Source organism: Oncorhynchus mykiss, unplaced genomic scaffold, assembly GCF_013265735.2.
Source record: "Oncorhynchus mykiss isolate Arlee unplaced genomic scaffold, USDA_OmykA_1.1 un_scaffold_189, whole genome shotgun sequence".
NCBI classification, from domain to species: Eukaryota; Metazoa; Chordata; class Actinopteri; order Salmoniformes; family Salmonidae; genus Oncorhynchus; species Oncorhynchus mykiss.
The window spans coordinates 488,346-504,264 of record NW_023493675.1 but is presented as its reverse complement, the minus strand read 5'-3'; the positions used below and the strand labels follow the sequence as shown (position 1 = coordinate 504,264).

The 15,919-nt window shown below is 40.5% G+C and overlaps 1 protein-coding gene across 1 annotated transcript; it reads right to left on the bottom strand.

The window, feature by feature from the left end:
• Positions 1-3,103: 3,103 nt before the first annotated feature.
• On the bottom strand, positions 3,104-7,725 carry LOC118947685 (zinc finger protein OZF-like). The gene is made up of 3 exons (XM_036972661.1): positions 7,524-7,725; positions 7,167-7,344; positions 3,104-4,834 (listed from the first exon to the last, which is right to left on the bottom strand). The coding sequence occupies exons 1-3, from the start codon at positions 7,524-7,526 to the stop codon at positions 3,588-3,590; spliced, it is 1,428 nt and encodes a 475-aa protein (XP_036828556.1). The 5' UTR covers positions 7,527-7,725; the 3' UTR covers positions 3,104-3,587.
• Positions 7,726-15,919: the final 8,194 nt, after the last annotated feature.

Here is a 15,919-nt window from a genome sequence, read left to right as displayed (position 1 = left end):
GATGCAGCCAAGAGGCCCATGATCACTCTGGATGAACTGCAGAGATCTACAGCTGAGGTGGGAGACTCTGTCCATAGGACAACAATCAGTCGTATATTGCACAAATCTGGCCTTTATGGAAGAGTGGCAAGAAGAAAGCCATTTAAAGATATCCATAAAAAGTGTTGTTTAAAGTTTGCCACAAGCCACCTGGGAGACACACCAAACATGTGGAAGAAGGTGCTCTGGTCAGATGAAACCAAAAATTGAACTTTTTGGCAACAATGCAAAACGTTATGTTTGGCGTAAAAGCAACACAGCTGAACACACCATCCCCACTGTCAAACATGGTGGTGGCAGCATCATGGTTTGGGCCTGCTTTTCTTCAGCAGGGACAGGGAAGATGGTTAAAATTGATGGGAAGATGGATGGAGCCAAATACAGGACCATTCTGGAAGAAAACCTGATGGAGTCTGCAAAAGACCTGAGACTGGGACGGAGATTTGTCTTCCAACAAGACAATGAATCAAAACATAAAGCAAAATCTACAATGGAATGGTTCAAAAATAAACATATCCAGGTGTTAGAATGGCCAAGTCAAAGTCCAGACCTGAATCCAATCGAGAATCTGTGGAAAGAACTGAAAACTGCTGTTCACAAATGCTCTCCATCCAACCTCACTGAGCTCGAGCTGTTTTGCAAGGAGGAATGGGAAATAATTTCAGTCTCTCGATGTGCAACACTGATAGAGACATACCCCAAGCGACTTACAGCTGTAATCGCAGCAAAAGGTGGCGCTACAAAGTATTAACTTAAGGGGGCTGAATAATTTTGCACGCCCAATTTTTCAGTTTTTGATTTGTTAAAAAATTTTGAAATATCCAATAAATGTCGTTCCACTTCATGATTGTGTCCCACTTGTTGTTGATTCTTCACAAAAAAATACAGTTTTATATCTTTATGTTTGAAGCCTGAAATGTGGCAAAAGGTCGCAAAGTTCAAGGGGGCCGAATACTTTCGCAAGGCACTGTACATATAGCTGAGTGACTCACTCATCCATGGCTTTGGATCAAAATAAATAAGTATCAACATTCTTTCTGATAGTCTTTAATAAAGAAATATTTTGGTTATCCTGACCTGGACACCACGTACAGTATTTTAATAGCCCATTATGTGCTATTATCAGGACAATATACCTTCACCAACACCTCTCTGATGCAGGTTCGATACCCGCGCCGGCCGTCACTGGGAGACCAATGCGGCGGCTTTTGGTTTTAATTTAGAATCCTCTATATGTAATTATTGGCGGAGAGTCAGGTCATATTTTTCAATTTACTGACATGAGTCTCACTAGTGTTGAGTAATGTGCTGTTTAAAGTGGTGTAGGTCTTATTTATTTAAAGAGCATATTGAAGCTAGAAGCAATAGGATTAGAACCAATAGGATTTGAAGCAAAAGCCTCCAACTATTTTAGCACTGTTTCGCGCTGCTCTGAGACAAGCATGGGGACTGGTCTTGATAAATGAATTAGATTGTTTTCTCCGTTTGGGTATTGGTTAGACTACAATTATACAATTATGGTGTAGAAATGTTATGTTCTTAGTGTAACCTTTATTTAACTAGGCAAGTCAGTTAAGAACAAATTCTTATTTACAAGAACAGCCTACTCCTTCCTCCCCGTCTGGGAATTGAACCTCGTTCTCCGGTGTGCCAGCACGACACAGGGATTCTTTAGTTAAATAGCCCAGTACTGTAGCCTACTCCAGACCGTCACGTTGTACAGGGCCATATTTTCCATCCTAACGGTAACCCAGAGGGTTTTTAGTTTTCTTTGTAATATAAACACCATAATATGAACTTCTTGGGATAGGGGGCAGCATTTTTCATTTTTGGATGAATAGAGTGAATAGAGTGCCCAGAGTGAACTGCCTCCTACTCAGTCCCAGATGCTAATATATGCATATTATTAGTATTGGATAGAAAACACTCTGAAGTTTCTAAAACTGTTTGAATGATGTCTGTGAGTATAACAGAACTCATATGGCAGGCAAAAACCTGAGAGAAAATCCAAACAGGAAGTGGGAAATCTGAGGTGTGTAGTTTTTGAACTCACCCCTATCGAATACACAGTGGGATATTGGTCATGTTGCTTCCACTAGATGTCAACCGCATCTAGAACCTTGTTTGATGCTTCTACTGTGAAGTGGGGCTGAATGAGAGGGGAATGAGTCAGAGGTCTGCCTGAGTCCCACGAGCTGACCACGCGCGTTCATGACAAAGTTAGCTTGCTTTCCATTGCTTTTCTACAGACAATGGAATTCTCCGGTTGGAACATTATTGAACATTTATGATAAAAACATCCTAAAGATTGATTCTGTACTTAGTTTGACAAGTTTCTTCGACCTGTAATATAACTTTTTGAACTTTTCGTCCGACTGGATTTGTTTACCAAACGCCCCAAGAAAAGAAGCTATTTGGTCATAAATGGACATAAATGATGGACATTAACAAACAAAGCATTTATTGTGGAACTGATCATCAAAGGTAAGTGAATATTTATAATGCTATTTATGACTAATGTTGACTACTCAACATGGCAGATATTTCTCTGGCTGGTTTGGGCTCTGAGCGCCGTTCTCAGATTATGCTTTTTCCGTAAAGTTTTTTTTAAATCTGACACAGCGGTTGCATTAAGAAGAAGTGTATCTAAAGTTCCATGCATTTTCATCAACATTTATAATGAGTATTTCTGTGAATTCATGTGTCTCTCTGTACAATCACCGCATGTTGGAACTACTGAACGTAACGCGCCAATGTAAAATGAGATTTTTTTAATAAATATGAACTTTATCAATCAAAACATACATATATTGTGTAACATAAAGTCCTATGATTGTCATCTGATGAAAATCATCAAAGGTTAGTGATTAATTTGTATCTCTATTTGTGCTTTTTGTGGCTCCTCTCTTTGGCTGGAAAAATGGCTGGGTTTTTCTGTTAGTTGGTGGTGACCTAACATAATCGTTTGTGGAGCTTTCGCTGTAAAGCATTTTTGAAATCAGACACTGTGGCTGGATTAACGAGAATTATATCTTACACTTGTATGTTTGAGAAATTTGATTTGTTGATTTTTATTTGGCTGAAATTTCATTGGCTGTTGGCGAGGGGTTCCGCTAGCGAAACTGGGTTCAGGTTAATCAAATTAATAAAGAAACATTTCTTGATATCAGTCCCATTTACATTGTTCTTACAAAAACAAGTTGTAAATTCTCTAGTACAGCCACTATTGAAGGCAATCAAATGCTTCTCAAAGATGCCCTCTGGTGGTCAAACTAGCACTTACTAGCATTATTGGTGACAGTGGTTGACACGTAAATAACATGCCATAGAATTCTGTGGCACCATGCAAGCTGTGCTGCAGTACGCTGCAACTTTTAAAGGACGAACCACTGTACTCCATATTCAATTCATGTTTTCTAATAAAAACACACAAATATATTTTTGAGTATACATTGTACAATTTAAATTCATATGGTATAAACAAGCAAACACATTCTCAGTCAACAATTAAAGACACTGGGAGCACTGTGTATGTTCTCTGATGCATTTTAAGAAGTCAAGGAGAAGTAATTATTCTCTCCTGTGTGAATTCTCACGTGCTTTTTCAGCTTTCCAGAATGGTTAAAACGCTTTCCACACTGGGAGCAGTGGTAAGGCTTCTCTCCTGTGTGTATTCGCTCATGAGCTTTCAGGGTTCCTACTTGGCCAAAACTCTTTCCACACTGGGAGCAGTGGTAAGGCTTCTCCCCTGTGTGTAGTCGCTGGTGAACTTTCAGGGTTCCTAAGTGACTAAAACTATTTCCACACTGGGAGCAGAGGTAAGGCTTCTCCCCTGTGTGGATTCTCACATGAATTTTAAGTGACTGTGAAGAGTAATAGGTCTTCCCACAGTCTGAGCATTTGTAAGGCTTCTCCCCTGTGTGCAGTCTCATGTGCTCTTTTAGGTTTCCTGAATAGTTAAAACTCTTTCCACACTGGGAGCAGTGGTAAGGCTTCTCCCCTGTGTGTATTCGCTCATGAGCTTTCATGTTTCCAAAGTGACTAAAACTCTTTCCACATAGGGAGCAGAGGTAAGGCTTCTCCCCTGTGTGAATTCTCATATGACTTTTAAGTGAGTGTGATGAGTAATATATCTTCCCACAGTCTGAGCATTTGTAAGGCTTCTCCCCTGTGTGTATACGCTCATGAGCTTTGAGGGTGTCTAACCGCTTAAAACTCTTCCCACACTGGGAGCAATGGAAAGGCTTCTCCCCTGTGTGTATACGCTCATGAGCTTTGAGGGTGAGTAACCGCTTAAAACTTTTCCCACATTGGGAGCAATGGAAAGGCTTCTCCACGGTGTGTATACGCTCATGAGCTTTGAGGGTGTCTAACCGCTTAAAACTCTTCTCACACTGAGAGCAGTGGAAAGGCTTCTCCCCTGTGTGAATTCTCATATGACTTTTAAGTGAGTGTGATGAGTAAAATGCCATCCCACAGTCTGAGCATTTGTAAGGCTTCTCCCCTGTGTGTATACGCTCATGAGCTTTGAGGGTGTCTAACCGCTTAAAACTCTTCTCACACTGGGAGCAATGGAAAGGCTTCTCCCCTGTGTGTATACGCTCATGAGCTTTGAGGGTGTCTAACCGCTTAAAACTCTTCCCACACTGGGAGCAAAGGAAGGGCTTCTGCCCTGTGTGTATTCCCTCATGTATTTTCAGGCTTCCTGACTTGGTAAAACTCTTTCCAATCTGGGAGTAGAGGTGTTGACTTGCTGGTTTGGACGTCTTTGGTTCGTCCAAGTTTGGTTTTCCTCCTGCCAAAGACAGAGTTTATTTTTAAGACAGAGCAGAATGAAATCTCCACATGATAAAACTGCCTTGCTATGAACTTTAAACCAAATCAGATCCCTCAATAACCTGAGGCCAGCTTTCAAACATTTCATCATTTAAAACCATTTTTGTGTGATTTTAAAACAAATGTTGTAGAGCATCCTGGTAATTACTGTTTACAAGACTTATTTGTATTTCTGTTTTACTAGTCAGAACACAAAACACTAGACAGTCCTATGACACTCAAGACACAGACATCGCTGGATTCCTATCAAGCAGGTGGTTGTAAATATATAACCTTCATAGCTGTATGATACAGAATGTGACCTACACACTTCCTTAAACATCAAATAACTAAAGAAGTAATTTTGTGTCCAAAACTTGTTTTTACGTCGAAGATACAAAGCACATCAGTAACATCTCCCCGTTGTTGAAAGGGTTCGACACATTCCTGTTAAAACCAATTTCTAATTTAGACGTTCACACATTTGAACTATCATTCATTTCATGATATTTTGGGAAAAGTAAAAAAGAATGTGAAATATTTGGGGTAGATGTTACAAAAACTATAAATATGTAAAGTGTTGGTCCCATGTTTCATGAGCTGAAATATCCCAGAATTCTTCCATACGCACTAAAGCTTATTTCTCTCAAATTCGGTGCAAAATGTGTTTATATCCCTGTTAGTTCAAATTTCTCCTTTGCCAAGATAATCCATTTACCTGACAGGTGTGGCCTAATGTTGAACACTTTTTAGGTTACTCTATGATTCCATAAGTGTTATTTCATAGATTTGATATATTCACTATTATTCTACAATGTAGAAAATAGTAAAAATAAAGAAAAACCCCTGAATGAGTAGTTTGACTGGTAGTGTATATGGTCGATTCCATGGGAAAGTCAACCTGAACATGTGTAACGGAGGTGAGAACGTGCCGTAAACTCACTCCACAGCTTGAAACGTCACAGATGGAGCTGTCCAACTGGTACCTTTTGTATCGCTCCAGCGGTTCATTGTCAAGGAGAACGGTCACATGTGATGAGAAGCAGATGATCACTAGTTTGAGTCCAGTATGGGGACAGTGGAGGAAACTAAACTGTAAGCAACAAAACTAAGTCATCAAAACTAGTTTTTCAACCACTCCACAAATGTCATATTTCACTTATAATTCACTGTATCACAACTCCAGTGGGTCAGGAGTTTACATACACTAAGTTGACTGTGCCTTTAAACAGCTTGGAAAATTCCCGAAAATTATTATGTTATGGCTTTAGAAGCTTCTGATAGGCTAATTGACATCAATTGAGCCAATTGGAGGTGTACCTGTGGATGTATTTCAAAGGCCTACCTTCAAACTCAGTGCCTCTTTGCTTGACATTATGGGAAAATCAAAAGAAATCAGCCAAGACATCAGAAAAGAAAATGTAGACCTCTACAAGTCTGGTTTATCCTTGGGAGCAATTTCCAAACGCCTGAAGGTACCATGTTTATCTGTACAAACAATAGTATGCAAGTATAAACACCATGGGACCACGCAGCTGTCATACCGCTCAGGAAGGAGACGCGTTCGGTCTCCTAGAGATGAAACGTTTGACCCAAGTTAAATCATTTAAAGGCAATGCTACCAAATACGAATTGAGTGTATGTAAACTTCTGACCCACTGGAAATGTGATGAAAGAAATAAAAGCTGAAATAAATCTCTCAACTATTATTCTGACATTTCACATTCTTAAAATAAAATGGTGAACTAACCTAAAACAGGGAAATTTTACTATGATTAAATGTCAGGAATTGTGAAACCGAGTATAAATGTATTTGGCTAAGGTGTATGTAAACGTCCGACTACAACTGTACATTTGCATGTTTAACACGTTCTGTAGATCAGACGTTAATGAAGCAATGCAGAACAAATTGAAGTGTCTGGAGTTTTGTCTGCCGCTTCAAAAGTCTTGGGGGGGGGGGGGGGGTTCACTGGGACAGGCAATGTCACATCCATAATGTTGTTAGGACAAGTTTTGTAAAATTTGCACCTTACATCAGATCATCTTGAGACTTTCCGTCTAAAGCTAACTTTTTATATGGTCTATTGGTTTCTCTCTTTTCATTGGCAGAATCCTTTTTCAGTGTTATGATATTCATAACATCCATATCCACCAGTCTATCTTCCTGTCAACTAACAGAACTCTGCTGGTTGTCCTGGTAACAGATACCAGTCTATCTTCCTGTCAACAAACAGAACTCTGCTGGTTGTCCTGGTAACAGATACCAGTGGGCAGATCTATTATATTTGTACAAACTAAACTACAGCACTTACTTCGGTGAGTCAAATCTGATCCTTTCTTCTCTTCTCCTCCTCCCACAGTTCCACTCAGCCCCGTTGTTTTCCTGCAGTCCACCAGCAGCACAGACAACCTCTTCATACCCAGCAGTAAGTTGCTACCGGGAGAGGCTCGACACGGGGACTCCGGGAGGGAGGAGGGGCTAGCGTTGTCCTGGTAACCATAAAGAGGGGACACAGACACATATCTTTATGGATGCTGATATCACTGTTGTCATAAAGTGTTTTACAGAAACCCAGCCCAGCCCTCGATAGAGCAAGCTGTATGCTAGACCAGACCAAGCTGTATGCTAGACCAGACCAAGCTGCATTCTAGACCAGACCAAGCTGTACCATCTGGTGTTCTGATCTGGAGAGACTCTTCTCTGCCTCGTCAGCATCAGGATATTGTTGAGGCTCCCCAGAGGATCCAGGATAGTCATGTCTCTCTCCTGTGTGGACGAGAACATCAAACCGATTGTAAACTTATGATCTTCTATTGCAATCATAGGGTCTTACAAGAGGCATTAATATGTCTAAAAGGACCTAAAATGGCCACTTTCATCATGATTTCCGAAAATATTGTTTGTGATGCAAATGTAAAAGGTTTGTTCCACAAATTGGTTGGCTTTTGCGTCCCATTGATCTTTTAAGTAGAAAATTTGCACCAATATTGAATTTTAAAAGACTGTTACATTAGATGAGGTGCACTTTAATGTAGACCACATGGAGAATTCAATACATCTAAATCTAAGTCCCCAAAATATATGTACCAAATGCAGATTTTACATTTAACAATTTATAGAGTACGAAACTTATTCAAGTGTAGAACTTCAGTAGAATGCCCTTAAAAACCCCACATTAGTTAAACAACGGCATAGTTTGTGCCCCTGTTTAAGACAGTACTCACTAGTGTTAATCTGATATTCTGTATCCTCCTCTTTCACTCCCAAAACGTCTTCCTCCTTCACCTTTACTGAGATAGAACCTTTTAGAGAGGAAGAGGATGCTATCTCTTCTTTCACTGTAACAGCCTCCTCTTCTTTTACTGTAACACACTCCTCTTCTTTCACTATAACAGCCTCCTCTTCTTTCACTATAACAGCCTCCTCTTCTTTCACTGTAACAGCCTCCTCTTCTTTCACTATAACAGCCTCCTCTTCTTTCACTATAACAGCCTCCTCTTCTTTCACTATAACAGCCTCCTCTTCTTTCACTGTAACAGCCTCCTCTTCTTTCACTGTAACAGCCTCCTCTTCTTTCACTATAACAGCCTCCTCTTCTTTCACTATAACAGCCTCCTCTTCTTTCACTGTAACACCCTCCTCTTCTTTCACTGTAACACCCTCCTCTTCTTTCACTGTAACACACTCCTCTTCTTTCACTGTAACACACTCCTCTTCTTTCACTGTAACACCCTCATCTTCCACGACAATGTTCAGTCCCAGAGCTTCTTTTTCCGTCCAGCAGACCACCTCTTCATTAGCAGGGGAGGAGTAGTTTAGTGAACTCATGGTCAGGGATGTTAGCTAGTTAGCATTAGCGACTAGCCTAGTGCTAACCTCAGTATCAATCTTTAACACGTTTTCAAATTTAACAAGAACATTAGGTTAAAAGTCATCAGATGATAAGTCAACAGAAATGCGTTTAAAACACTGAGATTAGCTAATGTACACAAACACGGTGTAAAGCGGCAATATATCGGTTTTATATTGGCTAGCAAGCTACCGAGGTGGTTGAAAGAGAAGCCGTTTTGTTGTTCCTGAAGAAGTGTCCCGTCCAGTCCATTATACGTCACACAAGAAGCATCACCTGAAAGACGTCCATCGCCATCTGCTGATTGGAGTGGGTAATGCAGTTTGGAAACAATAGTTACGACACGTTGTATTAGAAAGAACGTAATTTAACAATAAACTGATACATTTTCTCTTGCTTCTTACAAATGATACGTTCCTGTACACAGACGTAGATCTTAATATGAATATGTGGATGATGAATAAATACTTCTATGAATAGGTAGTGTGTTAATATACATTTTCTCTGTTCATTTTTCACATTCGTTTTTATTAGATGTGACCATACTTTTCCCTTAAAGCCACGCTCTATAAGATACAAATCGTCCTGTAAACAAAAGAACAAATGCATCACATGCAAATAGCACTTGATTATCTGTAGTGCTTTACACTGGGTAGACAAAACATTAAGAACACCTGCTCCTTCCATGACTTAGAAAGACTAGGTGAATCCAGGCTAAAGCTATGATCCCTTATTGATGTCACTACTTAAATCCACCTCAGTCAGTGTAGATGAAGGGGGGAGTCAGGTTAAATAAGGATTTTTAAGCCGTGAGACATGAGACATGGACTGTGCATGTGTGCCATTCAGAGGGTAAATGGGGAAGACAAAATATTTAAGTTACTTTGAACGGGGTATGGTAGTAGGTGCCAGGCGCCTCGGTTTGTGTCAAGAACTGCAACGCTGCTGGGTTTTTCAGCTCAACAGTTCCCATGTGTACCAAGAATGGTCCACCATCCAAACAGTGGTGGTCAGTGCCGTTTAAGATGAGGGAGGACGATTTGTTTTTTCATGGGCATGGCCTTATTTCTACTACAGCATGTTGGACGACTGTCATTCATATTCCGTTCACCCTGTTCAATGTAACAGTGGTAGGTTTAGGCTACAACATGATACTACCTAGCCTATGCCTACACCTAGCAACCTAGCTTATGAATGAAAGTTTAGAATGTAGGTTCACACAGGTCGAGAGAAAATTTTGAGGTGACAGACAGTGACACATTCAATATCGCCTTGCACACTCTCGCCTGCATCTAGCTGAAATAGAGGTTCTATTGGACAAATTCACGTATGTTTATCCTGGTTGTGTTCTGTTTAAGAAACGTTTGTCAACAGAATCGGCTGAATGAATACGCCCCTGATCATGCATAAACACAGTTCACTTTCATTACAGACACGTTCTATTCCTTCTTGCATCTATGTGCTCTCCTCTTATCACCTTCTCCCTTTGTTTCTGGACTTCAATTGCACAACACAACACAACACATTCCCTCAGAAGAGACTAATTGAGAGGCTCCTGCTGCCCTCAAGGGCACATTGACAGATTTTTCACCTAGTCCTCTCTAGGATTCAAACCAGGGATCTTTCAGTTACTGGCCCAACACCATTAACTGCTAGGCTACCTGCAGCAGGAGTCCCATGTTGACAGGAGAGCCCACCTTTATTTCTCCCTCATTATGAACATTCATATTGGTCAACAGTCCTACTGTGTGTATTGAACATTGATATTGGACTGTAGCAGCTAGCTAACTGGCTACTGATCAACCTATTGTGTGTATTGAACATTCATATTGGACTGTAGCAGCTAGCTAACTGGCTACTGATCAACCTATTGTGTGTATTGAACATTCATATTGGACAGCCTTACCTATAGAGTAGCACCACCACCCATCAGCCCGTTCTCTTCTTGATTTCAAAGCTGCAGTGTATTGTTGCTATAGGAGTTTTTGATGAATAATAATTCAAATTGTGAAAATAGAAGTGTACAATTTATATATATATTTTTAATCAACTTTAAAATACTGTTTGAGTCTATGCAGATGTATAATCTGAATAGGAAAATACATTATCAATAACTAGTTTACATCAACATACCGAGCCACAATCTGTAAAATGTGACCATACTATTCATTTAAAGCCCCTCTGTCAGATATAAATCATAAGAGTGGGAAACCAACTGACATGGAAACAATGGAGCAAATGTATCAATGCATCAAATGTATTATGACATCATATAGAACTACTCAGACATTCCAAATCAGGCTTCATCCATATCATGAAGGTGGATATTGATCCAACCATTTCCAAAGTAATGACCAGGCTGATGGAAACAGGATATGCTTTTACAATTTTATAAATGAAGACAGAGAATTTGTTGGTTTGTTTTACATGGTGGGTCTTTTTGTGTCAGTAAACATGAATGAGTGAGAAAAGGCAGTGGAAACTCCTTTATTTATATAATAACCATCATATCGAAGTTAACGTGGAGTCATGAGATGATATGTTGATTGGTCCTCCCACTATGACTTGGGAAACCATGCAGTTTATTAGGCTACAGATGAAATAAGTTATGAACTTCACAGGGTGGTGAAACTACATGTGATGAGCTTGATGCTCCTTCCAATACATTTTGATGGTCTTATTCTGGTGACATGATGATCGATGCTTGGTTGTCATTTGACAAATAAAATAATATCTCTCTTATCCATAATAATCTCATCATGTAGGTAGCCTACCAACACTGTACAGTTGTGGCCAAAAGTTTGGAGAATGACACAAATATACATTTTCACAAAGTCTGCTGCCTCAGTTTGTATGATGGCTATTTGCATATACTCCAGAATGTTATGAAGAGTGATCAGATGAATTGCAAATAATTGCAAAGTCCCTCTTTGCCATGCAATGAACTGAATCCCCAAAAAACATTTCCACTGCATTTCAGCCCTGCCACAAAAGGACCAGCTGACATCATGTCAGTGATTCTCTCGTTAACACAGGTGTGAGTGAGTTGACGAGGACAAGGCTGGAGATCACTCTGTCATGCTGATTGAGTTCGAATAACAGACTGGAAGCTTCAAAAGGAGGGTGGTGCTTGGAATCATTGTTCTTCCTCTGTCAACCATGGTTACCTGCAAGGAAACACGTGCTGTCATCATTACTTTGCACAAAAAGGGCTTCACAGGCAAGGATTTTGCTGCCAGTAAGATTGCAACTAAATCAACTGTTGTGTCTTTGGCTATGCCAGATTAAGTGATATGACATGCTATTCTATACTGTAGAGTTTATGTCATCTTATCATTGATGAGAATGTCTCAGATAACAACCGAACTGACATCATATTCATTAAGTACCACCACATATGTTCAACTGGTCGGATTACCAGAATATGGTTAATTTCCCCCCACCTTCTGATGTTCCCAGAATCTCTATGTTAACCAAGGGATTTACAAATGTCACATCAGTAGGGTAGAGAGAGGAAAAGGGGGGGGGGGGGGGGGGGTATTTATGACTGTCATAAACCTACCCCCAGGCCAGCGTCGTGACACAACCATATATCGGATCATCAAGAACTTCAAGGAGAGTGGTTCAATTGTTGTGAAGAAGGCTTCAGGGCGCCCAAGAAAGTCCAGCAAGCGCCAGGACCGTCTCCTAAAGTTGATTCAGCTGCGGGATCGGGGCACCACCAGTACAGAGCTTGCTCAGGAATGGTAGCAGGCAGGTGTGAGGGCATCTGCTCGTACAGTGATGCAAAGACTTTTGGAGGATGGCCTGGTGTCAAGAAGGGCAGCAAAGAAGCAACTTCTCTCCAGGAAAAACATCAGGGACAGACTGATATTCTGCAAAAGGTACAGGGATTGGACTACTGAGAACTGGGATAAAGTCATTTTCTCTGATGAATCCTCTTTCCGATTGTTTGGGGCATCCGGAAAAAAGCTTGTCCGGAGAAGACAAGGTGAGTGCTACCATCAGTCTTGTGTCATGCCAACAGTAAAGCATCCTGAGACCATTCATGTGTGAGTTGCTTCTCAGCCAAGGGAGTGGGCTCACTCACAGTTTTGCCTAAGAACACAGCCATGAATAAAGAATGGTACCAACACATCCTCCAAGAGCAACATCTCCCAACCATCCAGGAACAGTTTGGTGACGAACAATGCCTTTTCTAGCATGATGGAGCACCTTGCCATAAGGCAAAAGTGATAACTAAGTGGCTCGGGGAACAAAACATTGATATTTTGGGTCCATGGCCAGGAAACTGAGAGACGGGCCCAAGCCCACCCAAGCTATTTTATTAAAAGATAAAAAACAGAAATACCTTATTTACATAACAGTAATTATTCAGACCCCTTGCTATGAGACTGTCAGAGCAAAAACCAAGCCATGAGGTCGAAGGAATTGTCCGTAGAACTTCGAGACAGGATTACGTTGAGGCACAAATCTTGGGAAGGGTACCAAAACACTTCTGCAGCATTAAAGGACCCCAAGAACACACTGTGGTGAAGAAGGTGCAACAGAGCCTCTTCAACATCAGGAGGCACCTAAAACCCTCACACAGTTTTACAGATGCACAATGAAATGACCCCAAGAACACACTGTGGTGAAGAAGGTGCAACAGAGCCTCTTCAACATCAGGCTTGTCACCTAAAACCCTCACACAGTTTTACAGATGCACAATGAAAGCCATAGGAAGTTGGTTGCAATTTCAGTTTAATCCACCAGAAAAGACAGAACATTCTGGTTACTAATTGATAAAAATAATAATAATAATAAAACCCCCATTATTTATATTTCTACTTTGCACATTATTCCACTGCAAATCTACCATTCCAATGGTTTACTTGCTATATTGTATTTACATCGCCACCATGGCCTTTTTTGCCTTTACCTCCCTTATCTCACCTCATTTGCTCACATTGTATATAGACTTATTCTTCTCCTGTATTATTGACTGTATGTTTGTTTTACTCCATGTGTAACTCTGTGTTGTTGTATGTGTGGAACTGCTTTGCTTTATCTTGGACAGGTCGCAATTGTAAATGAGAACTTGCCTACCTTGTTAAATAAAGGTGAAAAAAATGTATAATAATTAAAGACCAAAATTGGTTAAAGAAAATTATGAACCTCTGCAGATCTAGCTACGAAGAGACAGAATCATTTGATCATTTTAGATAATTTGTTTTGGTACTGTCCATATGTAGCTTGTTTTTGGTCGCAGGTGAAGGAATGGCAACATTTACCTGGAGCTAACTCTGCAGACAGCACTACTGGGGGATTTGAAAAGTCAGTCAATTGATCAATAATATAATAATACTTTCAGCAAACATGTTTATTTTTAATTTACTATCTGCAGCAACTATGAGAATATAAAGGTCAAGAACTTTTGTGAAACAGCACAGTTAAAAATATATGGCAAATAGAAATCAAACGGGGTGGTCTTCAGAGATAGATGGGAGAAGTTTAGGGTAACTGAAGGATAGGACTGGATGGTCTTCAGAGATAGATGGGAGAGGTTTAGGGTAACTGAAGGATAGGACTGGATGGTCTTCAGAGATAGATGGGAGAAGTTTAGGGTAACTGAAGGATAGGACTGGATGGTCTTCAGAGATAGATGGGAGAGGTTTAGGGTAACTGAAGGATAGGACTGGATGGTCTTCAGAGATAGATGGGAGAGGTTTAGGGTAACTGAAGGATAGGACTGGATGGTCTTCAGAGATAGATGGGAGAGGTTTAGGGTAACTGAAGGATAGGACTGGATGGTCTTCAGAGATAGATGGGAGAGGTTTAGGGTAACTGAAGGATAGGACTGGATGGTCTTCAGAGATAGATGGGAGAGGTTTAGGGTAACTGAAGGATAGGACTGGATGGTCTTCAGAGATAGATGGGAGAGGTTTAGGGTAACTGAAGGATAGGACTGGATGGTCTTCAGAGATAGATGGGAGAGGTTTAGGGTAACTGAAGGATAGGACTGGATGGTCTTCAGAGATAGATGGGAGAGGTTTAGGGTAACTGAAGGATAGGACTGGATGGTCTTCAGAGATAGATGGGAGAGGTTTAGGGTAAGTGAAGGATAGGACTGGATGGTCTTCAGAGATAGATGGGAGAGGTTTAGGGTAACTGAAGGATAGGATTAAAAACAAACTAAATATAACTATTGTATAACACATTGTCTGTAAAATGTACATGGTACGTATAAGCTGGACATAGAAGCCTGAAAGTTGTTGTTCATTCGTTTCCTCCAATCAGGGAAGGGGTGATAGGGTTAGTGGAAAACAAAGGAAAATAGATGTTTATACATACAGTGCCTTTAGAAAGTATTACAAATGTATATGTATTTTTAAACAGAAATAACTTATTTACATAAGTATTCAGACCCTTTGCTATGAGAATCGAAATTGAGCTCAGGTGCATCTTGATTCCATTGATCATCCTTGAGATGTTTCTAGAACTTCATTGGAGTCCACCTGTGGTAAATTCAGTTGATTGGACATGATTTGGAAAGGCACACACCTGTCTATATAAGGTCCCATTGTTTACAGCGCAAGTCAGAGCAAAAACCAAGCCATGAAGTGGAAGGAATTGTCCGTAGAACGCCGGCACAGATATGGGGAAGGGAGACAACAACAAAAAATATGCCGCATTGAAGTTCCCAAAGAACACAGTGGCTACCATCGTTCTTAAAAGGAAAAGTTTGGAACCACCAAGGCTCTTCCTAGAGCTGGCCGCCTGGCCAAACTGCGCAATCAGGGGAGAAGGGCCTTGGTCTGGGAGGTTACCAAGAACCTGATTGTCACTCTGACAGAGATATAGAGTTCCTCTGTGGAGATGGGAGACACCAACACTTGCCTAAATAGCCCATATGCCACCATAGGAAGTGTTATGTGTTGTTCGCGATGAGCCTTTGTCAATTTAGCTCAGAGTATGCCACACTATTCTATCTGTCACCTTTTATTTTTTTTAAAATTTTTATTTCACCTTTATTTAACCAGGTAGGCTAGTTGAGAACAAGTTCTCATTTACAACTGCGACCTGGCCAAGATTAAGCATAGCAGTGTGAACAGACAACACAGAGTTACACATGGAGTAAACAATTAACAAGTCAATAACACAGTAGAAAAAAAAGAGAGTCTATATACATACCTAATCCTGCCTAATAGGCAGGCCAATCCTGGAGGAAAGTA

What these genes read in the sequence shown, in the direction of transcription:
- LOC118947685 (XM_036972661.1), bottom strand. An exon ending in ATCAGATTTGACTCACCGAA is followed by an intron (nt 4,835 to 7,166) that starts GTAAGTGCTGTA and finishes TGTCTTTGGCAG; the next exon opens with GAGGAAAACCAAACTTGGAC.